This window comes from Phodopus roborovskii, unplaced genomic scaffold (assembly GCF_943737965.1).
Source record: "Phodopus roborovskii unplaced genomic scaffold, PHOROB, whole genome shotgun sequence".
In the NCBI taxonomy this organism is placed as follows: domain Eukaryota; kingdom Metazoa; phylum Chordata; class Mammalia; order Rodentia; family Cricetidae; genus Phodopus; species Phodopus roborovskii.
The window spans coordinates 1,505,924-1,530,045 of NW_026126598.1; the positions used below are offsets into that span (position 1 = coordinate 1,505,924).

Sequence of the window (24,122 nt, forward strand, 5' to 3'; positions counted from 1 at the left end):
GTTTTCCTTAATGGCTCAAAGACTCCCCTCCTTACATAAACCATATTTTCTTTACCCATTCTTTGCCTTGATGGGAACCAGGCTGGTTGTGCAGCTTAGTGTTTGTGTGTTGCCTTGGTAAATGCCCAGAAGTGGCATTGTTGGGTCTTTAGGTAGATCTTTCTAGAGTTCTGAGGTGCCTCCATATTAATTTCCACAGTGACTGGACTGGTTTCCATTCCCAATACTATGCCAGAACTCAATAGTTCCACCTCCCTCCTTCTGCCTCCCAGTACTAGGATTAAAGGTGTGAACCACTACACCCAGCTCATTTGCTATTTTCATGCACAAAGCCATTTTGACAGCGGTAAAATCTCATGTAATTCCCCTGGAACTGAAGATACAGATGGTTATGAGCAGCCATGTGGGAACTGACAACCGTACCCAGGTTGGTCCTCTGTGAAAGCAAGTGCTCTTAACCCTGAGCTATCTCTCCAACCTCTCATGTAGTTCTGACTGGCATTCTCTGATGACTCATAAGGTTGGATTTTACTTTTATTATTTATGTGTTTATCTGTGGACAATGTGTACAATGCCTGCACAGGCCAGAAGAGGGAATTGGACCTTCTGGAACTGAAGTTACAGATGGTTGTTAGTCACCATGTGGGTGCTGAGAATCCAATGCAGGTCCTCTAGGAGAGTAGCCAGTGCCATCTGGACCATCTCATAAGTCCTGGCTGAATATGTTGCAGGCCACTTCCATTTCATCTTCTGAAAATTGTCCACTTCATGACAGGTGATAGCCTTTAATCCCAGCACTGGGGAAGCAGAGGCAGGTGGGTCTCTCTGAATTGAGGACAGCCTGGTTTCCAGGACAGCCAAGGATACACAGAGAAACCCTGTCTTGAAATAAGAAAACAAACAAACAAACAAACAAAAAACCAAAAACAACAACAAAAAGACAGAACTTGCTGTCTGTGGATGCCAAAGCAGGACCCTTGTAATCAGGGCTCTGGGCTATATTCATCCCTTACCTGGGGCCAACCTTTCAGGAAAAATCCCTGGGTCACACAAGTCTGAAATGCACCTGCTGCCCAAGATGCTATGGGGCTGGACAGGTACACTGGGGAAATGGTCCACTTTCCTGTCCCGGTATCAGGGAAAACAGACAGGCTGAATAGATGTTTATTCAGGGAGAAATAACTTACAACAGACAGATGAATGCCAGCAGGTTCTAGTCCCCAGACCTAGTTCCCCCAGGTCACATCTGTACCTGTTCCCACCCCCTAGTGGGCATGGTCAGTGCAACAGGTACGGACAGAGTGAATATCTCACTACATCCCGGTGTAGTCCTGTACATCCACAAGCGCTTATGTCATCTGGAGAGAGACAAACCCTCTCTCTCTCGTTGGAATAGTGAAGAAGGCACTTATGGTCAGTGCAGCAGCAAACTTGGCTCTGGGTTGGGTCAAGGTCAAAAAGGGCTTCCTGGGCCACAGCAAGTCTCCTAGTACCAGCGTAGATGCCGGCTGACTGTGTAGCTGGGTGTGAGGTCAACAGTCAGTGATGGGGGGCCAGCTCTTCTCAACGTCAGTGTGCATAGCCTTTGGGAGCCACTCACAGTATTCAGCCAGCAGGTCTGCAGGAAGAGGTGGTCAGGGTTAGAGTATCAGGCCAGGGACTTGCTTGGTTGGTCAGACTACCATGGCCTATGGTATGGTTAGGTCCTTCCCCTGAGTGAGCACCATCCCCCCACCTCAGTCTGGTCACACTCACATCTGGGGTTTTTCTTCCATGCAGCCAGCAGGGCATCACGGGAGTCTGCCTTCTCAGCCACAAGGGCTTTCAGTAGGCTCTCCGTCCTTGGTTGCAGCCTGTGGAAAGGGGGGCAGCTGACTAAGCCAGAAGGGATGAGTGGACAGCTGATGAGTGGGACCTATCATTCAGCACAGAAAGCCTCTTGTACACAGTGGCAGCATGTAGGGTTCACCAGCACTCTTCCCTACTCATGTCCAACCAGCTCCTTAGGGTACATGGATGTTCCAGATCATCAGGGTACAGTGGACTAGGTTGGTCCCTACCACCAAGACTGGAGCCCATATAAGGAGGGGACACAGACAAGAGGAAGAGGCAAGATTGGAATGATACAGCCACCAGTAGAGAGACAGGTAGGGAGATTCCTGGATAGTGGTATAGGGGCCCCTGCATCTTTCAGAGGTGTAAGATGTGCTAGGCTCACTGATAGCTCCAGAATAAAGGAGGCTCCTATAGTTGTCACATCTCTAGCATACATGACTAACAAAGGAGCCTCTCTGCCACTGCCTGCCTTAACAGTCTAGGAATATACTCTTTTACCTGGCCCAAGTCTTCAGCATGGTGCTGGGGCTAGACAGCAGGCAGCTCTTGAATGAAACCAGCTTGTGGAAGACCTAGTGAGAGAGCACACACTGGTTGAATGGGGGCCTACAGTTCATGACACCTAGGAATCAAGCCACAGGTAGCTCAAGCACCTACCTGTCCCTCCAGCAGAAACCGTGCAAAGTACTTGTAGCGGTCAATGCCTTCAGGAAAGTCCACCTGGACGGCAGGGAGTGGCCAGCCCACGCGGTCTGGAAGATGGGAACGTGATAAAAGGCCCATGTTACACGCATCCTCCCAAGCCCATCAGAGCATGAGGGCTGGCTGGGGTGACATCCTCAGACACATGTCCAAGAGTAGGGCACGGACTGATGAGTCTAAGAAGCTCATGGTTACAGGTGGCCAGGTCACCAAGGAAGTGTCCCTGACTTACAGAATACACTGGCCCGGTGGCACAGCACCCGTCCTGACTCTGCACAGTAAGTGGGGGCTGGCTCCTCCAGGGGTGCATCGAACTGGCAATAGGAGGGCAGCAGCGATGGGATCCACTGGATTTCCACAATGGAGACACCTGAGGCCAGTAGAGGGCACAGTCAGATCTCACATGCTTTCCCAGACAGGACCCACTGGTATCACCCTGTGACATGAGTCCCGGCCACTACACAGTACCTTTCATGTACATTTTGGTGGTCTCCACTATTTCCTGGTAGACCACAAACTCAGGTAGCTCTCTGAAGAGTACGGAGCTGGGATGGATGAAGACAGGGTCATCTAAGAGAGGGGTCTGCAGAGAGAGGTGGATGGAGGCTCAGGTCAGAGAAAAGTCTGAGCTCTCTGGGCCCTTCAAGTCCAACCTTCAGGATCCAACCATCAAGCCAGAGAGACAATGACCAGATATTACCGAGGATACATTACTCCTTGACCATCAACAGAGCTGAAGCATGGGGCCGGGAAGATGGCTCAATGAATAAAAACACTTGCCATGAAAGCCTAATGACCTGTTGGATGTCTACCTGTACATGTGTACCTCTACACACTAAAATAAAACATGGAGCTAGAGCCTAGTGAGATGGCTCAGTGTATAAAGGCACCTGCCACCAAGCCTGGTAATGTGAGTTCATTCCCTGGGACCCATAAAGTGGAAGGAGAAAAAAAGATTCCTGAAATCCTGATTTCCATACATGCACCACTGCACCATACACAAAGGCACAAAGTAAAACACAATCTCCATGTGGGGGCATAGCCTGGAACCCTAGCACTTGGTAGGCTGAGGCAGGTGGATCACCTGTTTCAAAAACCAGAGGTGAGACCCTGGTGGGTAGACCTCAAAAACGCAATGCTGGGAGGGAGGTAGCCCCAACACACCAAGCACCACATGGGTCCTCCTGGTGAAGCGGTTAGCACAGGAAAGCCAGAGACTCTGGGCGATGGGTAGAAAGAAGGCTTGGGTGTCTCCAGGGCAGAGAAAACTGTCTCAGTTGACCGTGCTGATGCTGAACATAGTAAAGCCAGGGAGTTGCCTTTATGGTGTAAAATGCATCTCTAGAAAGTAACCTTGAAGCTTAGGGTGATATCTTAACCTCCAGCAAACAACAGACTTCAATTGCTCTTTGGTGGGGCTTTCTCAGAGGACACGGGGACAGTTGCAAAAAGCAGACCTATGTCTCACCTTGTAGGCGTTCTTCCACTTGGGGTCTAGCAGATCCTCATTCTGAACCCTGCGGGCTAGGTGGTCACCCAGGCCAGCTGCCATGATCTGTCGCAGGTAGGTCACCTGGCTCTCAGTAGGTGGTTGCATTTTGGGGTCTAGGAAAAGCCCAGCCTCAGGGCACACTGCGTTGACTGGGAGGAAGGTGAGAAAAGTGTATAAGTCCACGATCAGAAAAGCCAACCAGGCCTCCAGGAAATCACCCAACACTTGGGCCCCACCCACATAGTGTCTGATTCTGATACATAGGTCAACAGTGACTCAATCCTGAGCCCCTTCCAAGGCCAAGGCATAGATTCCCATGCTTGCAAAGCCCAGTCAAGGGACAGCCATTCCAGGCTCCCAGGTGGTAGGATAGTTTACAGAACCTCAGCCCCATTATCCCCTCTGTTGAAAGGTAGCCTGCAGAGAGACCTGTGGCCCCACAAGGCCACCTGTCATTACTGTCAGGTGGCTGTCCACAATTGCAGGCTGTTGCCTCTGAGGATAAGGCTGTGTAAGTATGAGAGTAGACAGGACAGCAGGCCTCCAATGATGACCTGCTACTGTGGGCTGGAACAGCCACTGATCCATGAAGCCTGGAGCTGCTAGAATAGTACTGAGTTCCCAGTTAGCTTTGGAGAGGGATGAGTCCACCCTGTATCACTCCTTGAATCCTAGATGCTATTGACAGGAGCCACCTGTGGCTAAGATGAATGTGAATCCTCTACCCATGAGGCCAGAACTCTGGGGACATATGGGATGGAAGAAAGGTCCTGGCTGGAACAGGGGAAGAGGACCAGAGGGTCATTGCCAAGGGGTAGATGGCCTAAGGGACAGCCTTCTGGGTGGGTGTGCAAGGGAACCTGTCTTAGGGCATTTGGAGTTGACTTGGGGTTATGAGTCCACCTTAATGGACAGGCAAACGAGGAAGTGTTGAGTCTCCATCATACCAAACCTAAACATGTATGGAATGGGGACCAGATGTCTGCCCACACTGTCACCTGGGCTGTACCTGCGGTGGTCAGCTGGCCACGCAGGCGCCGGATCTCTAGCATGGCCTTGTATCGAAGTCCGTTAGCATGGCAAAACTGGGGTGAGCAGCCGGAGTACTCACAGGCTCCCACAGCACCTGTGGGGCAAGGTAGGGTGTTCTCACTAGTTGGCTCTAACCTACTCCAAGCTATCAATCACCCTCCTTCATGCCCTGGAGGTGATACCAACCCAGTAGCACCATGAGGTCACCAAGCTTCAGAGATGCCCCCTGCCCAGCCCAGGTCCTCTTCATCTGGGCCACACGGGCTCGACGGCCCTTCAACTCTGCAAGCTCCTCTTCGCTGGCAGCTGGTCTGTAAACATACACATTGCCCACTGGGCTTCAACCCACTGCCCTCATGGACCCTCTGACCATCAGCATCTCCAGGTCCTCACTGCTGTATCCCTTCTTCCAGATATAGGCTCCCCAGGCCACCACTGATCAAAGATAGTACAGAGGGCTCCAAGGGACCAGGCTGTTACCAACCTACCTATCCAGCTCCTCAAAGAGCTCACGCACAGTCATGGCAGCCACAATGGCAATGGTATAGGGCAGGCAGCCATGCTGCTGGCTCAGTGCTAGCATCTTGGCATAGCGGGGTGCCACGGGGAAGGTGGACATGGTCCGTCCCAGTGCAGTGATGGGGCTGCTTAGTTGTGACATCTGTAGCTTTTTCATTCTGCAGACAAGAGTCACGGTGGGTAGGAGCCATAGAACCTGTACATGGAGGCTCTGTGCATGCTTGGGTCCACCCTCCCCGTCCTACCTTTCATTCTTCCGAGGTGCCTGCAGGGCCCCCAGTGCAATCAGCAGCTCCTCGGCGGCAATGAGGGCCTCCACGGAGGGTGGTGTGGGGAATGGGAAGTTGATAACCTGGGTACAGGAAGGAAGGAGAGGGGCAGAGTGATGCAGAGAAGCAAGCCCCATGAGTCACACTGGCTATACCAGGCACTGGTCTCTCTTCCTTCCAGCTTGTCCCCAGGCCATGGGTCATGATAACTGAGACATGGGTCCTGAGTGCTCTGAAAGTTGTCAAGATTTTCCAGGTCCACGTGCTAGGATGACCCCAAATTAAGCCTACTGTGTGCCAGGGGCAATCCCTGTCAACTAAAATCTGGGAGTTTAAAATCAACAACATACAAATCATCATGTAATATTTACAAAAACAGCCTGTAATACTTAGAAAAACAGTATTATGCATGGAAAAAACATAACAATGGCCACAGGTTTGAATGTGAAGTTCTCACGATGACCTAAAGTATGTGAGTTTTTTTTAACTCTGAATCAGTTGTTTGTAACAAAGGAAAAAAAAAAAAAATCACTAGGGAGTCTCACTCCTTCTTAAAGGGACAGATCTCTTCACCAGAACACATCCCACGATGAGGGCGTAGGCGTAGGCCTGTGCCACTGCACAAAGTGAGGGTACAGTCTTTTTATTTTAAGAGTCAGGGTCTTGCCAGGCATGGTGGTGCACACCTTTAATCCCAGCACTTGGGAGGCAGCAGCAGGAGGCAGATCTCTGTGAATCTGCGCCTGATTTACATATGGAGCCAGGGCAATCAAGGCTACATCAGGCCTGTCTCAAAACAAAGAGAAAAGACGTGGCTTCATTCTAGTGCTGAAACCCATGTTTCAGGCTAGCCTCAGCCACTGCAATTCTCCTGCCTCAGGCTTCCAAGTGTTGGGGCTATAGATGTGTGTCACTATGTCTAACTTAACCTTGAACTTCTCATCTACCTGTATCTATATCCTGAGTGTTTCTATATCCCAGTGCTGGGTATCAAACTTAGTCCTTTGTGTGTGTAAGGCAAGCATTCAACCAATCAGATTACATCCCTAGCCAAGGGTATATTCTTTATTTTTAAAGTTTTTTTTATTTGAAATTTAATTATTTGTATGTGTATGAAGTGCGCATGTGCCACTGAATAAGTATGGACGGAGCACAGCAATCAACATGTGGGAGTTGGCTTTCTCCTTCTATCATGTGGTTCCTGGAAACTTAAATCCTCAGGCTTGGCAGCAGGTGCCTTACATGCTGAGCCATCTCCTTAGTCCAAGTAAGAGTACATTCTTCAAGCGGGGTGGTGGTGGCGGCACATGCATGCCTTTAATACCAGTACTCAGGAGACAGAGGCAGGCAGATCTCTATGAGTTTGAGGCCAGCCTGGTCTACAAAGTTACACAGAAAAAAAACCCTGTCTCAAAAAAAAAAAAAAGCATATTCTTCATTTTTAACTTTCTTCTGTGTTCTGGGATAGGACCAGACCAGATAAACAGAGGGTGACTCTTCCCTGCCTTGGTTTCCACATGACAGTGTTAGGGCATGGTATGCAGCATAAGCAGAACCTTTTCGATGGGCTACCTCATTCTGGAGTGGGGACAGGAATGTCCAACTCCATCTTAGGGCTACACCAGTGAAGCCATCATCCAGGGTTCATCAGGACATCTCTGAGTGCCCATGAACAGTGTGAGACCTAGCTGTCTGTCCATAAGCCTCTGTCCCCCGGGAGACAGAAAAGCTGTCCTCACTAGAGACTGAGGGCCACCAGGGCACCTTCTGACAAACCTCAGGGTACCACTTCTTTTGGTTTCCCTGGCAGGCGCAGCTATGGGATGACAGACTGGCCAAATCTGAGGACAGACTGGAAAGGCATGAGGGACGTTTCTGGTCAAGACTAACCTTCTCGATGTTGAGGGCTTTCATTTGCAGGATCAAGTCCTCTACTGGTCTTCGAGTGATCTCAGGGGGAGGAAACTGCTCAAAGTCACCAAAAACAGCTGAGGAATACAGCCTAAGTGGGGAGAAATAAGGGCCAGAAAGAAGAAAGTCAACCAGACCTGGGCCCAACCATGCCTGCCACTCAAGGGACAGGCCCTCCCCCCACCAGTGGCAGTGAGTGCCACCTCCAGCTGCCCTGACTACTCTTTTCTAAGTTTTCCCTTCTGTAAACTAAAATGGTATTGGGAGAATGGCAATAAGCTACCCAAAGTGACCAGGGTCATAACTGATGAGGGTCTATCTCCTGGACTTCAGAAGAGTCCTCCCAGCTACCAGCAGACACAGAGCCTAATTTAGAACTGAGGAAAGGTCTCAGCAGACACTTCCTGAGAAGGCACAGAGGCAGTCAGTGCACAAAGATCCAAAGCCACTGACAGGAGACCCTGCCTCATGTGACTGCAAACAAAAAATGGGGTGAAGATGTCAGGTAAGAACCTGGGCACCTGGCTAGTTCCTCTACTCTTTTTGTTTGTTTATTTTGAGATAGGCTTTGGAGCCTGTCCTGAAACTAGCTCTGTAGACCAGGCTGGCCTTGAACTCAGAGATCTGCCTGCCTCTGCCTCTGCCTCTCTAGTGCTGGGATGAAAGGCGCATGCCACCATCGCCTGGCTAGTTCCTCCATTCTTAAGCATTGAGTCTAGAGCTCTTCAGGGACAAGGACAAACACAGGCAAACTAACCCAGGGACATGTGTGTTTACCACAGGAGAAAGGAGCAGCAACCCCAAAGTGCAGCAGAGATGGATAGTAACAATGCGACAAGGCAGTGGACAAGTGACAGCCACCAGGAGAAAGCCTGTTAAGATGACCCCCAGAACACATCTACTGGGTGTTGGAGCCTGACAAAAGGTAACACCTTATAGCGGTGTCCACAGGGAGCAACCACTCTCAGGAGCACTGCCTCGATGGCGGTGACAGCAGCCCAACTGTGAAGCCATTCTAGACAGTGGCTTACTTCTGAAGTAGTTGTGGATCACCCATCACAAACATAGCAGACAAGGGCAGGGGAAAGCAGCCAGCAGTGTGGACGGGCTGTGGTGCTCTGAGGACATGGGCCTATTCACTGTAGGGGGACAGCAGCGGTTCTGCATCCCAACTCGTGTGGTGCAGGAGCAAGTGGCCTACCTATAGCAGTGGCCTGGCTCTGTCCGGCCTGCACGACCAGCCCGCTGGTCAGCGGATGCCTGGGAGACCCAGGTGACACGGAAGGAGGACACGCCTGTGACACGGTCGTAATAGCGTTTTTTAACTTTCCCACAGTCCACCACATACTTGATGCCAGGGATGGTCAGGGATGTTTCAGCCACATTGGTGGCCACTACGCACAGCCTTGTCCCCTCTGGAGGAGGTTTGAAGACCTGGGAAGAGGGGGTGGGCAAGACAACATCAGAATCAGGTGAAAATCTATGAGACAGCCAGTGGACACATTGCTCTGAGCTAGGCAAGCACCACTGTTGTTCACCAAGCTCTAACCACAACCATCAGGAGTGGTTTCTATCATTCCCTCCACTATCAGGGACTGGCCAGTAAACACCTGGAGGAAACGCACCCGAGGCTTGACCCACCCCATCTTAAAGCTCCCTAGAGCTGTCCCCTTACCTGTGCCTGCTTCTCCGGGGCCAGCAAAGAGTAGAGCGGGAGCACATGAAGGGGCAGGGAGGCATCTGGCTGCTCACCTGTGGTCAAGCATGGGACACCGGAGTCTGGTTTGTACAGATGCCAAAGGCATAGGCCTGCCTCTAGCTGCCTGGCAGCTCCCATCCCTTCACCCCCAGGTTTGAGGGCTCATGTTTAGACACAGTACTAGGAAGCTCCTGAAAATTGTTACTGCTGCCCAGCATAGGCCTGTGATGCCTACCACATCCCGAGAGCAGCATCCCGAGAGCAAGCTGGCCCCAGGTATGTGTTTGGGCAGTGTGGCAGACTGAGTTTGTATGGAAGGAGTCCTTTCTGGACACAAAAGTTTCCACGTAAGTTTCTCTCTCTAAAGATACACAGCCTATGGCAAATTCAAGCCAGCCTTCTGAGCATCTGGGACCATAGGTCTGTGCTACCAAGCTGTGTAACAAGGAGTTGTCCCATCAACATCCTCAAGAGGCCCTGAGAATCAAGATGCCTTCTCTGTGTCTGCCCACGAAAGGCCAGCCCAGGGATGGTGTCCCTGGCACTACCATGACAAATATTAGAACCTCAGGAGACCACAGTAGACAGAGCTATCAGAAAGGCCCATCTTCTGTGTTCACATACCAGGAGGAACCAGGATGTGTTTGGTCACATGTATGAGGACGGGACTTAGATTCTTCTGGTCCCAGGGCCAATAGGGCCTATGATGCCAAGAGGGGCTCAGCAGACCCATGCTGAAATCAATAAGCAATGAACCTGAGGGCAGAGCTCTGCCAGGCCACACCTTCGTTTGCCTCACTGTCACCCAGGTCCAGATCCAAGTCAGAGCCCAGGGCCTCCTCTTCGTCATCCATCTCTGCCTCCCTGTCCTCGTCACCTTCTCCCGCTGGTAGTACAGAGTAATTGTCCAGGTTGATCTGGGGCAATGCCTGGGTGAGGAGGCATCAACACCATGAAATGAAGCCACACACAGGGGAAATAACAACTTGCTCATAGAGGGCATCTCCCCACAGGGACCTCTGAGGTGAGGTCACTGAACAATAACTTCTGCCTCGCTTTCCTAGATTCAAAATTACGTATGGGGGCTGGCTGGACAGATGGCTCAGAAGTTAATAGCACTTATTCCTACAAAAGGACCTGGGTTTGATTTCTAGCACCTACATGGCAGCTTACAACCACTTCAAATTCTAGTTCCAGAGGATCTGACTCTTCTGACCTCCCATGTACCAGGTATGCGTGCGTGCACACACACACACACACACCCTCATGCACATAAAATAAAATCTATCCAAAGAAATACTTCTTTCTTTCAGAAATTAGGTATGGTGGAACAAAATTTTAATCCCAGTGTTCTAGAGGCACAGACAAATTGTTCCCTGTGAGTTCAAGGCTAGTCTGGTCTACACAGGAAGCACTTGACCTAAAAGGGTTACATTGTGACATTCTATCTGAATAAAAAAATAAATTAGACACAAGCATGGGGTACATCCCCCAAGGCTGCTCTGAGCTATGTACACAGAGTCAAACAATCTGCCTGGCCCACATTAAGTGTAAAAGAGGGTAGAAGCCACCCAGTAGCTATAACTGAGTAGCCACACCACTGGTGCTGCATCCAGCTGCATCCAGGATGCCTGGGGTGGTCCCTCCCCTGGCCTGCCCCACAGCTTCAGAGAGCAGCTCTCCTCACTTCAGCAAGTAGCCATGGCTCTATTTATGCTCCAGGATCCTCACAGGCATGTAAATCATAACACATCCCCAACTTGCAGCCTCCATAGCTGCACTATCCACCAGGACTCTGTGCTGTGGGATGGGGCTGGACCAGGGTGGCCTCCAGGAACCCCACATGGCTTGCAGCCACCTTGGATGAAATAGACTTTTACTTTCATTTCATTCTAGTGATACTTAAGCCCAAACAGCTATGTGAAGGTGGCAACTTGACAGCACAGGGTTCTACAGGCTTCTACATACCATGGCCTGGGCCTTCTTGGCCCTCGTCCGGGACTTCTTAAACCTCCTCATCCCTTCTGCTGAGTCCTTTTCCTCTTCCTTTTCTGGAAAGGGGGGAGAGGGTGGTTGGAAAGAGATGCCTGTGGCCAATGCAGGCAGCTGGCACTTTATTCTTGTCACCCTCAGCCAAACTACTGCCAATGATAGGCATATTATTGGGGGCACAAGGTGCAGGCTCTCCTCAAGGACACTGAAGTGGAGGCTGACATCTCAACTATGGCACCAGCTGCCAGGCCCAGGGATGGGGGTGGAGTGTTTTAATGGGGGACTGTGGGTCAGTTACCTTGTGGCTGGGAGCATCGGGTGGGGAAGGCCTTCCTAAGCCGGCGGCACAGTGCATGTACCTCGGCCTGCCCTGTGAGGAACACCAGGATGCCACCTGCAAAGAGAACCCAGGCAGTCACTTGGAAAACTTACCCTTGCAAGAACAGCCTGCTGAGGGGCTGGAAGAACCAGGAGTCAAGGAAACAGCTACCAGGTAGGAGCCAATTACCCTAGACCAGCAGAGTGGTGAGGAGCACCTGACAGACTGCAAAACCAACAGAATCAAAGGAACAGAGGAGACTATCCAAGAAGATGCTTTCATACTCCCACTTCTGCCTTAGGTGTGTGTGTGTGTGTGCGCGTGCGTGCGTGCGTGTGTGTGCACGGGGGGTAGGGATGGGGAGCATCTAGGGCTGGGGTAAGTCTCGGGAACAGTCATCATACCACTGTGGTTTGACTGTGCCCTATGCTGTCAGAGGGATGAAAGGCAAACCCAAGTCTTCAGTGAGGGAGGGATGTGCCAAGCCCATCAGGCCTCACCTGCAGGCAACATCCGGTGGATCTTGCAGATTTTCCGGAAGCACTCGCCGCTGTAGTCATCCAATGGGGTCCGCTTGTTGAAATGTACTGTCACAGGGAACTGCCTGGACTCAACCTGTGACAGGTCCACAAAGGTATGGGAATGCTTCATTCCAGAGACTCCTTTCTCTAAACCAACCCCTAAGACCGCCAGTTCCCACAGCCAAGGTCAGGTTGAAGTCAGCAGGGGCTTATCCAAATCTTACCTTGATGACCGGGGGAGGTGTGGTGAAGAGCCGCTTGTTCTGGGTGAAGTCCTCTACCCGAAGCGTGGCAGACATGATGAGCAGCTTGAGGGGCATGTTCCTCTGCAGAAGACAGTCTGCTGACTCAGGCACAGCACAGACACTGTGCATGTGGAATTATGTACCTCTCAGCCCCGTGGTCACATATAACCTCACATTCCTCAGATTGCCCCCAGAAATGAAACAGTCACAGGGAAGCCTGTCCACTGGGGTTCTGCAGGTGACAGAGGCCAGAGCCCTGAACATAAAGCCAGCTAAAGGGGCCATGGTGTGATGCAATGGGACAGCCAAATGAAGAATAGGGTCAGCACTGGGATGGGGGAGGGCTTAGCTATAGGAACCAGTTTCTTTCTGGAGGGACAAAAAATATTTTAGAACTGGCTGGATGCAGAGACAGGTGGATGTGTCAGAGCTAGGAACTCCCCTCACCCTCACCCCACTGTCCATCCTGCTCGTAGTCACCTTCATTCTCAGTTCATATTTTGGGGAGACTGTCAGTGAGCCTTAGACCTCCCTGGTATTCATGCTGTCTCTTTGTCTACCTTCAGCTCATAGATCTTGAATTTGCCTACTGCCCTGCCACCTTGGTGAAAGGGTGGCTCCAGGAGGGCAGGAATGATAGATGACCCTTTCCTGGCCACTGTCTATCCCCAGTGCCTTTAATATGGCTGGGTACATGATACCCCAGAATACCCACTTCTCCACTGAGCTGGTCTGTTCAAGGAGAGAAACAGGGCTGCTCATCAAGTTCCCTTCAGATAGTATGTCCCCAAAGCTGGTTCCTCAAATCCACTGTCTCAGCACAGAGTTGGAAAGAGGAGCAAGCTTGGGGAGGGAGGAGTAGGCCCAGGGAGCAGAGAGCTCAAACCAGCAGCCCTACAAACCCACCAGAGCCTGAAGCTCCGAGGGTACCCTTTAGCTGGCTCTAGCAAGGCCTTCCCAGCTTTAGCTTTTTGCCTGAGCCTCTTGGATGCGAAGAGGTCACTCACTATGCATGACATTGGATCAAGGCCTGTGAGTTAGAAGGGCCATCACAGAATCATATGGCCTGGCATTGGCAATAACTCATGCCTAGGAAAACTGTTTTCTGGGACCGCTCCCAGACCAAGCCCCTGACAAGTCCCCTCCCTGTGGACTTCCCACACACCTTGGTCCGGAGAGCCACAATGCGGGACAGGAGGCCAAGAAGGATATCTGTGTAGACGCTTCGCTCATGGGCTTCATCGATGATCACCACCTTGTATTTTAGCAGCAGGAAGTCCTGAGGGGGTGTGGGAGTTACACCAGAGCACCACAATCACAGAACTGAGCCATGTGACCAAATCCCTCAGACACTCCTAGAAGCCCATAGGAGAAGCAGCTAGGCATCCTGACTGCCTGTAGTCATTGTGCATGACCAGAAGCCAGGCTGCTATTGCACACTGAAAATTCTCCTTTTTCTCTTCTTTTGAAAAAATATTTCCTGTTGTAGAGTAGGGTGGTGCATGTCTTTAATACCAGCACTCTGTGAGCAGAGACAGGCAAATCAGAGTTCAAGGCCAGCTTGGTTTACAGAGTGAGTCCCTGGACAGCCAGGGATAGATACATAATGAAACACTGTCTCAAAAACAAAACAAAACAAAACAAAAAAAAAAAAAAAAAAAAAAAATCCTGTCTTTCTCCACCTTACTTTCTTTTGACAGGTTAGTTATCCCAGGTTAACTTTGAACTGTCACCAAGAATGACTTTAAAATTTTTGTTCTCCTGCCTCTAGCTCCTAAGTCAGTAGCTCTCAACCAATAGGTGGCGACCCCTTTAGGTCAAACAACCCTTTCATAGGAATCCCCTAAGACCATCAGAAAACACAAATATTTATATCATGATTCATAACAGCAAAATTACAATTATGAAGTAGAAACAAAAATAATTGTATGGTTGGAAGGGTTACCACAAGTTATCACAACATGACAAGGGTCGAAGCATTAGGAAGGTTGAGAACAGCTAGCTGTCCTATGTGCTTGGATGATGTGGGTTGTTTTCTGTGGTTTGGGGGCAGGAACCCAGGGCTTCCTGCATGCTAGACAAGCTCTCTACCAACTGAGCCACATCCCAGTCCCTCTAGCAAAAATGAGTATGCAAAGTAACAAAGCTGACTGGCCCAGGCCCTCTCTGCTTACACTGACCCTGTACCCTCCATCACTGACAACTTTTGCTTGAAAATGATTCTATAAGGGGCCAGCACACTGATCAAGGAATTGAAGCTCTGAGACTGGACCTGCTCAAAGTCATACATGCCAGGCAGTGGTGATGACACCAGGGTGACCCTCTACTCTCCACCGCTGTGTCCTGTATGACACAGGATAGGCAACTGACCTTCTGGATCTCTTTGAGCAGCACACCATCTGTCATGAACTTGATCCTGGTTTCTTCTGTCACGTTCCCTTCGTAGCGGATCTGGTAGGAGACCACCCTGTAGGGAGAAGATTTATCTCAGGGCTAGTGACATCTCCAGAGCTACAGGTGGATGGGGCTTGGGCTACATGGCCCCTTCAAGGGAAACAGGGAAGGACCATCCCTAGAAGTGCTCGTCCCAAGCTTTGGTCTCTGGGGCCAAGCATGCGGGGAAGACTAGGTGATAACCAGACTCATGTCACCAGACAGACTGTAGATCTAGGGCAGAGTGTGGCAAAGCTCACTGGGAAACAAGCAGGTCTTCACTCCCAGAGCCATGCCCTGACAAGATGATGGAGGATGGTACAGGGCTAGGAACAGACAGTAGCTACTGACACTGGCCCTCAGGTATCTAGGGTTCATTATCCTCTCTATTGATGGGCACATAAACATTTTACAATAAAAAGTTAAAAATTCAGGATTGGGGAGGAGCTTGGTGGCAGAGTGGCTGCCTAGTACACGCAGGGCCCTAAGTTCCATTTCCAGCACCACGATGTAAAGAAATATAAATAAATCCCAGGCAGAGGGTTTTACAATAAGAATTCTGGGTTTACATGGCCTTATACCACTGGCTTATTAGCTGGCTGCCACTTCCTCACAGCCAAGGTTCTATACAAGTGCTGGGTGTTCAACAGGCCCCTTCCTCTGCAGCCCCTGCCTCAGCAGGTTAAGAGGGCTGTGCTGGACCATCCGTGCGAGTGAGGCAAAAATGACACCCACCTGCACCCTCCTCCCAGCAAGACTGTAAAGATCCCCTAGGGGGCTAGGAATCAGGGCCTCACCGCTGTGACAGATTCATCTCCTTGGCTACCCGCTGGGACATGGCTACGGCAGCCACTCGACGGGGCTCTGTGACACCGATGATGCTGTCCTCACTGGGGAAGAAGACACATTAACCATGCCTGTCTGTCCCAAAGTCATTTCCACCCCAGGGTCACTAGTCACTGAAGATGAAACCCAAAGCACAGGGTACAAATATCACTTGCCCAATGTCAATGCAGCACAGTCATAGGACAGCCAGGGGAAAGCCTATACTCCACAGCACTGATGGGGACCTAGCAGAACTTGGTATACGGCTGGAACACATCTCTAAGGGATATTATTATGATGAGAAAGATTCCTCTAGAGGATAGGGCTGATCTGCCTGGCATTCCTGAACAGATAAGGTACATGTGTAAGCTGTTAAGTCCACAGAAGGCCAGAGTTCAGATAACAGGTATAACAAATACACCCTGTAATGCTGACAGAGTGGAGGCCCAGCTGAAGAGAATACTAGAACCCTGCATCACCTTGACAACTTTTCTGCCAACTGAATTAACTTCATAGTGAGTTGAGGTGGATGGCAGGGTATAGTAGAAAAAAAAAAAAAAAAAAAAAAATCACACAGAGTGTACAGAACCCGGGAAGAAAAGTTTCCACGAGCACAGACTGAGTGCACATATGAGAGGGTTCCCTTTAGCTTAGGTGGCTCACCTGGACTGCAATCTTAAAGGAGTTTGGCCCTTGACCATCCCACATGCTAATCCCTGTTAAATGCCACATGCCAAGGGGACAAGCCACAGTGGTGAGAACAAGTTACTAAAAACAGTGACCTGACACAGTAGTCCTAAGAGGCCCATAGGGGGCCACAGTAACACCAGGAACCACACTACTTCATGTGCCTGACACTAAAGCACTAGCTTTAGTTACTAAACCCACATGACCACTGAGTTTAGTGTCACCATCCCCATCTCATAGCTGACAACAGGCCTGGAGAGGCTGCTGTCACACAGTAGAGCCAGGATTGTGTCTCCTGGCACTCAGGCCCTTAGCAGCTCTTGGAACCTAAGTGTCCACTGTCCCCAGGGAGTAGAGGACATCCCTGGCCCAGCCCCACCTGCTGTAGCCTGCTTCGTAGAGAAACTGGGGCACCTGTGTAGTCTTCCCACTGCCAGTCTCGCCACACACGATGACAATGGGGTGCTCAGCCACCGCCTCCATGATGGCTTGCTCTTCAGCAAGGATCGGGAGCTTGAGCCGTTCTTCCTGTGGGAAAAGATAGAGGGAGGGGCTACACAACAGCAGGAGAGGGTACCCCACTCACATACAGGTCATGCATGAGACACAGTGGCTAAAATGGATAGCCAGGAACTATCCAGGGATGGGTTGGTGGTTAAGAGCAAAGGCTGCAGCTGAGCGGTGGTGGCGCACACCTTTAATCCCAGCACTTGGGAGGCAGAGGCAGACGGATCTCTGTGAGTTAGAGACCGGCCTGGTCTACAAGAGCTAGTTCCAGGACAGCCTCCAAAGCTATGGAGAATCCCTGTCTCAAAAAACCAAAAAAATCAGTCAAACAAACAAAAAGAGCACTGGCTGCTCTGGCAGAGGACCTGGGTTGAATTCCCAGCAGTCACACGGCAAATCACAACCATCATCTGTACAGTCCCAGGGGAACCAATGCCCTCATCTGATCTCTGCAGGGACATATGTGGTGTACATACCTTTAGGCATGCAAACCACACTATCATATAAGATAAAATTTAAAAAATTGTCTTTTAAAAAATAAAATAGAGCCGGGCATCAGTGGTGTACGACTTTAATCCCAGCACTCAGGAGGCAGAGGCAGCAGGATCTGTATGAGTTCGAGGCCAGCCTGGTCTACAGAGTGAATTCCAGGACAGCCTCCAAAGCTACACAGAGAACCCTGTCTCAAAAAAACAAAAAACAAACAAACAAAAAACAAAATAAATAAATGGATTTAATCCCAGCAACTGGGAGGCAGAGGCAGGTGGATCTCTGTGAGTTCGAGGCCAGCCTAGTCTAGAGTGAGTTCCAGGACTGCCCAAGTTGTTACACAGAGAAACCCTGTCTCAAAATCTACCACCCCCAAATAAAACTTAAGTAAAATAAAACACATAGCCAATTGGTGTTGAATGGTGAGGGAGAAGCAATAGCCTGAACCCTAGAAACACTGTTATACCTCCCATCCCACTCTAGAGCCCCACAAGATGGGCATGACTATGACCCTGTTCCTAGAAGTAGATGCTAAGGCTCCTTTCCACCAAGATGTCCCACTAACCTGTGTCTCTAACCACAAAGAGAAGAACACACCTGCATTTCAGGTGTGCGGTTCACAGGGATGAAGACAGCAGGCTTGGCCAGGCGTAGAGGTGGGGCAGAGGTTGGTGATTTTGAAGGGGTAGAGGTCCCAGATGGAGGGGGCTGGAGGATGGGTGCAGGATTCGTGGCCTCAGAAGGAGCTGGTGGCAGATGTGCTGCATCTGTCCCTGTGCTGCCCCCAGGTTGGGCAGCTGTGGCTTCTTCAGGCTCTGAATCTCCAGAAGACTCAGATTCTTCTTCTGTTGATGATGACCTGCGGCGCTTCCAGTGGGCCCCAGCAAGGCTACTAATTTTCTCTTGGTCCTGGGCTGCTGGCTGGTCAGGCTTCCTCCTGGGAGAGCAGAGACTTCAGGCAGGGATCTCAGGACATCTGATATGGCTATGGGGGTCCCTCAACATGAGCCAGGGGCCACACCCCTTTGACCCCAGGCCCTTTGCACTGGCTATTTCTTTCCCCGAGAAATACTTCCCACAGATCGTCACACTTAAGTGTCTGCTCAAAGTCAGCTACCAGGGAGACTGTGTCACTGGGCTCAGTCCCAGATGCCAGTCCTTTTCCTAGCTATCCCCTTGTCTCTGCCTTACCTTTGGCTTAGTTTTCTGGTACAGAATATATGAGTATTTGGCTAATGAACACCCCAACTTCCAAAGGGAAGGGAACATTTTGCTCCTTATTCTACCTCAGGTCCAGCAAAGCTGGGGCAGTGCACACTCAACCAGAGAAGCTGTGGTGTATGTTTGTGTGTGTATATTTGAGAGTGCATGCTGGTCTGGGGTGTGCTGCCCTGCAGGAATGCCAGCTTGGGGTGGCCCCACAGTTGCAATGGTCAAGTCCAGGTGGGAAGTGAGCTTTCAGTGTGAAGCCTCTGAATTCTTGATGTCACCTATGTAGTTGAACCACGAAGTGGTTCACGAAGTGACCACGAAGAAAACCTCAAGAGGCAGCTTCATGACAAGTGGAGCCTTTGAAGTGCAGGATCAAGCCATGACAGGAGAGAAAATGTGACTTACTTGTGACATGTAAGATGCGAGGCAGGTGCACAGCCTTTGGCAGAGGAGCATTCAGTATGGATAACCCTCCACACACTCCCACCCATGCAAGACGCCATGAGCTGCGAGCCCTCTCAGGATCTGTGACTCACTCTTTGGTATGATACATGCGGTCCCCGGTGCCTAGCTTGGCCGTGGTGTAGAAGAGACTCATTTCGGCCTCCGACACTTGGACTTCACTCAGTTTCTGGAGCAGTTCGGCACGCTGGGAAAGGCAAGAGCGCATCAGTTACCAGGCAGCTTCTGACCACTGCCCAGGTACCAGGCTTTCTGCTGGGAGGAGGCCAGGCTTGAAGGGGGATTCCACCTAGTTAATACTAGACTCTAAACTGTAGGACTGGATGTCACCACACATGAACTCTTCTGGACAGACAGTTTAGCTCTGCCTTCATGCTTACAAAATCTAGGGTCACTACACGATGTGACTACTAGCTGTCCCTACCTCCAGCAACCACACTGAATAAAGCACAGTATCCCCTGCTGAGCTGGGGATAGACCTGACTGCTCATTTGGCTAGTCCCTGGATTACACACATACCCAAATAACTTTTTTTTTTCACCCAGTGTGAGCTGTGGCAGTTTTGGCTTCATTGACCTAACATTATACATTCATATTTTGTATACATACCTCTTCAAGTACATGTGACACTTTTTAAAACAGGGCAGCATGCTCAGAGTCTCAGATGCCACATGTAGCTAGTGGCTACCGTGTCACTCCCCTCCTTTCAGGAAGTTCTATAAGACAACCTTGCTGCAGAGAGTACATGGAAGGACAGAGATGCCCGAGCCCCACCATGATCTGGGGAGAGCTGGGGCAGACCTGTCACGGTGAGACGTACCTGGCTCTTCTTCTCCTTCTGTTCTAAGACTTTCTGCAGCACCTTCTTCTCCTTCTTCGTCAGCGGCTTCCTCTCTTTCTTTGATGTGGGTGGTGCCTTGGTCTTCTTCTTCTTCTTCCCCGGCAACACCAGTGCATTGCTCGCATCTACTCCTTTCAAAACATCTTTGTCTGAAAATGACAGCAGGTCTGACTAAGGTGCAGGAAGTCACAGAGTGTCCTCAATGCTCATTCATGACAAGCATCAAATTAGGCCACCACCTCCTTTAGGTGGTCTATGAATCTCTGAGTGCTGAACAAGGATCTATGTCACAACTGTTATCATTACCAAGCTATGATATTCTATAGGGGCTGAGGGATGTGGGTCAGTTGATAGGGAACCTGGCTAGCATATTCAGAGCCCTGGGTTCCAAACCCAGTACCAAGTAAAACCAAGTATGGAGGTGCACATCTGTAATCACTTGAGAGGGTAAGAGGAGAGGACTAAAGTTCAGTCACTCCTAACTACACAGGCCAGCCTGGGATACCTGAGACCCTCAAGTATGCCCAGAACTAGGCTGAGCTGTGGGCTGTGCCACATCTACTTTTAAATTGAGAGCCACAAAAAACAAACACGCAAGCAAAGAGCCAGAGGGTGTATGATTCCACTGAGGAAAAGTTAGGTCTCATCTTATAGTTATGAAAACAAAGGGCCAGGAATGTGAAGTGACTAGCCCCAAATGTAACAACCTCAACAGACCTCACACTTCCAGATTCTTCTCTGATGCCCTTTCTTACAAACTCACCACCTTCCTGGTCCAACCAAGGGATCAAAGAATACCCTCAGGAGGTGTTCTCCAACAGATGTTGGAGTTCCACCTGGGAACATGTTTAGTCTCAGGAGCCTGGAAGTCACACTTGAATCTACTGGATTGCTCTTCAGCTTCAGCTCACTCCGTCCTCTAAGACGCTAACCAACGCTCCGCTCCTGTCATCCCTTCAGGACCCCAGGCAGCACCTGAGATGAAGGATAAGTCCTCACAAGTTCAAGGCCAGCACTCTCCACCCAGTTCTTCATTCCCCTCTTTCACAGCCGGATTCTTCTCAGTGAGCCAAGTCAGACTGAAATCTGTACACATAATTGTTTATGACCCCTGAGCTTGCCTGCCTTGAGCAGCTGATTCAATAGCTGTTGGGTTTCCTTCTGTTCTAACACCTGTAGGGCTCCAAGCACTCACATCCAAATTTGAGCTCATGTGGCTCCCCTGAGCAGTCCACATCTACCTTCTCCAGTAGCCTGTCCAATGCCCACTCTTGTCACCTTTGTGCCCAGTGACTCAGCAAATCCAGCCAGCTCTCCTTCAGAATATACCACAATCCAAACACCATCTCTCTGGTCCAAGCATCATCTCCAGACTCCCATCCCGTCATCCTTCAACCTGCAATGCCACAGCTTAATATGCCTCTGTTACACGCTACCCTCCTCAGCTTCCTTACCTACACACTTCCTCTGTTCTATTTTAGAAGGTGGGGATTGAGACAGGATCCTGTGTTGTATCTCTAGCTGGCCTGGTCCATGCTACAAAGCTCAGCTGGCCCCAGAGTCACATCACTCCTGCTTTGGCCCCCCAGTGCTAGGTGTATAGGTCTATCTCTCACATACACAGCCTCTTGTTTGTTTGTAGACAGGGTTTCACTGTGTAATCCTGGCTGATCTCAACCTCTCATTTCTTTTTTTTTTTTGGGGGGGGGGTTCGAGACAGGGTTTCTGTGTGGCTTTGGAGTTGGAGGCTGTCCTGGAACTAGCTCTTGTAGACCAGACTGGTCTGGAACCCACAGAGATCCGCTTGTTTCTGCCTCCCTAGCGCTGGGACTAAAGGCCGTTTCTTTCTGCCCGTCTGATCCAGGTAACCAGGCATACCTGGAATGACAGGGATTTCCATCTATCTATTCCGCTGTCACTACTCCCGGAGCCCAGAACAGTGTCCCGGATGTTCACAAGTGCCCCAGCACTCAAGCATTGTAAGCAGCCTGGTGCACGGCTCACAGGTCTGGGCTGAAACACATTATTTACGCATCTCTGGCAAGGAGATGATTGTGGAAGGCCTGGGAATGGATGCAAAGACCTCATCTATGCACCAAATTCCCGGCAGCGTCCGCACATCGCAGTACAGACGTGCTGTCACGCCCCCTGCCACAGTCACATGGAACCCACTCCAACGACCCTCCCGTTCCTCGGCTCCTCACCCTCGAGCTCCAGCCGCACAGGGGGTGGCTCGGGGCCCTTGGCGGGCCGCGGCTCTGCCTGAAGCCGTCCCTTCACATTGTAGCGGCGGCGCAGCTTCCCCATGGCGCCTCCGCCACGCGCGCGGCTCCCTCAGCGAAGCTCACTGAGAACCAGAAACAGGGCTCAAGACTTCCGGGTTGCGCACGCGCGGGAGCCGAGACTCAGCCGCTGAGGGGCGGAGCTGGAAGCCCGACTGGCTGGAAAGGGAGACCGTAGCGGAAGAGGCGGAGCGCAGTCTGGCTGTGGGCGCGGCCTATGTAAATAAGGGGGCCGGCCCTAGGAGTGCTTGAGGGGGTTGTGGGTGTGATCAAGCAGTCAGTCCTATTAGGTGCAATCTGAAGATTTATGTACTGCATACTAATTTGGGACTGAAGAATTTGGGGCTCAGCGGTTAAGAGCAGTGGCTGCTTCTTGCAGAGAACCTAGCAACCAGAAAGACGGTTCGCAACCATCTGTAACTCCAGTTGTAGGTGACCCGGCGTCATCTTCTGGCCTCCGTGGGAACTGCTCTAATGTACATTCACAAACACTCAAACATGTAAAAATAACAAATAACCAGGGGTGGGAGCACGTGCCTTTAATCACAGCCGGCACTCAGAAGGCAGAGATAAGCAGATCTCTGTGAGTTCAAGACCATCCTGGTCTACATAGATAGCTACACAGTAAAACTTTGTCACTAAATGGGGTGGAGGGACTAGAGAGGGTGGCTCTGCGGTTAAAAGCACTTGTTGCTTTTGCAGAGGACCTGCCTTCAGTCCCCAGCACCTACATAGTGGTTCACAACCATTCCTAACTCCAGCGACCTTTTCTGAAAGGATACACATGAATGGCATGTAGGCAAGGCATGTGCACGTAAAGAAATAAAAATAAAATAAATCTTTAGTACTAATTTGACTAAACATGAAAAATAAAGCTCTGCCCCTACTTCCAACATCTCTCTTCTTTTGCTCATCTGTGTTTTCTGATATCCACAGGAAAAAGTGTAAAATATTTCCACAGCAGGAACAGAAGATGTAAAAAGGAGGCATTTTATTTATTATTTATTTACTTACTTATATGGTTTTTCAAGACAGAGTTTCCCTGTAGCTTTGGAACCTGTCCTGAAACGCTGTAGACCAGTTCTGTTAGACCAGGCTGGCTTTGAACTCACAGAGATCTGCCTGCCTTTGGCTCTGGAATACCACTGCCTGGCTAGAAGGTATTTTATTAAAGGGTTTAAAACTCACTCTGTCACTTTGTCTGAGGCGTACTCGGAAGCATTTCTCAACCCTGTAATTACCTTGCAAGCAGAATAGTTCTATTGTACTTAAACTTTTTCTGTTTAAGAATTAATTTGAATGGTGGGTGGTGGCACACTGAAATCTCTACTCTTGAAAGGGAAGCAGAAAGATAAGGCGAAATTCAAAGCTGGCTTTGTCTATAGTGTAAACTAAAGGGCAGTCTGGCTTACCTGAGACCCTAGCTCAAAAAAGAAGGGGACGGGAAAGGGCAAAAAGGGAGAAAGAGGCAGAGTTTGGGTTACATAGCAAAACCCTGTCTTTGAATAAAAAAAAAAAAAAAATTATGGAGTCTGAGGACACCTGCAATTGAATGCAGTGCATATACCCACACACATAATTTTAAAAAAATTTGCTGGGCATGGGTGTATGTGCTTCAAACTCCAACACTTAAAGGAGGGGGTGTGGAGGCAGGTAAGCAGTCTTTGTGAGTTTGAGGCCAGCCTGGTCTAAGATGGCTTGGCAGGTAAAGAAAACTGACTCCTAACCTTGACTATCTGAGTTCAATAATGGATTACACACACACATTTTTTTTTTTTTTTTTTTTTCTGAGACAGGGCTTCTCTGTGTAGCCCTGGCTGTTCTGGAACTCACTTTTTAAAACAGGC

At 50.1% G+C, this 24,122-nt stretch overlaps 1 protein-coding gene across 1 annotated transcript; it reads right to left on the reverse strand.

The window, feature by feature from the left end:
- Positions 1-1,149: 1,149 nt before the first annotated feature.
- On the reverse strand, positions 1,150-22,350 carry Dhx37 (DEAH-box helicase 37). The gene is made up of 27 exons (XM_051204890.1): positions 22,198-22,350; positions 19,973-20,142; positions 19,227-19,339; positions 18,076-18,415; positions 16,862-17,010; positions 15,768-15,860; positions 14,908-15,004; positions 13,703-13,816; positions 12,517-12,618; positions 12,272-12,386; positions 11,751-11,846; positions 11,429-11,511; positions 10,245-10,389; positions 9,437-9,513; positions 8,963-9,195; positions 7,741-7,852; positions 5,827-5,933; positions 5,551-5,739; positions 5,249-5,373; positions 5,040-5,156; positions 4,007-4,179; positions 3,007-3,121; positions 2,771-2,908; positions 2,494-2,588; positions 2,335-2,408; positions 1,756-1,853; positions 1,150-1,618 (listed from the first exon to the last, which is right to left on the reverse strand). Exons 1-27 carry the CDS (start codon positions 22,298-22,300, stop codon positions 1,533-1,535), a joined length of 3,459 nt encoding a protein of 1,152 aa, XP_051060847.1. The 5' UTR covers positions 22,301-22,350; the 3' UTR covers positions 1,150-1,532.
- Between the last annotated feature and the right edge of the window lie 1,772 nt (positions 22,351-24,122).

Excerpts from the sequence above, each read along its gene's own strand:
- Dhx37 (XM_051204890.1), bottom strand. The coding sequence starts at position 22,300 with ATGGGGAAGCTGCGCCGCCGCTACAATGTGAAGGGACGGCTTCAGGCA. Across the intron at positions 5,374-5,550 it reads CTCTTTGAGGAGCTGGATAG|ACCAGCTGCCAGCGAAGAGG; the intron begins GTAGGTTGGTAA and ends GTATGTTTACAG. Across the intron at positions 4,180-5,039 it reads TGGCCAGCTGACCACCGCAG|TCAACGCAGTGTGCCCTGAG; the intron begins GTACAGCCCAGG and ends CCTTCCTCCCAG.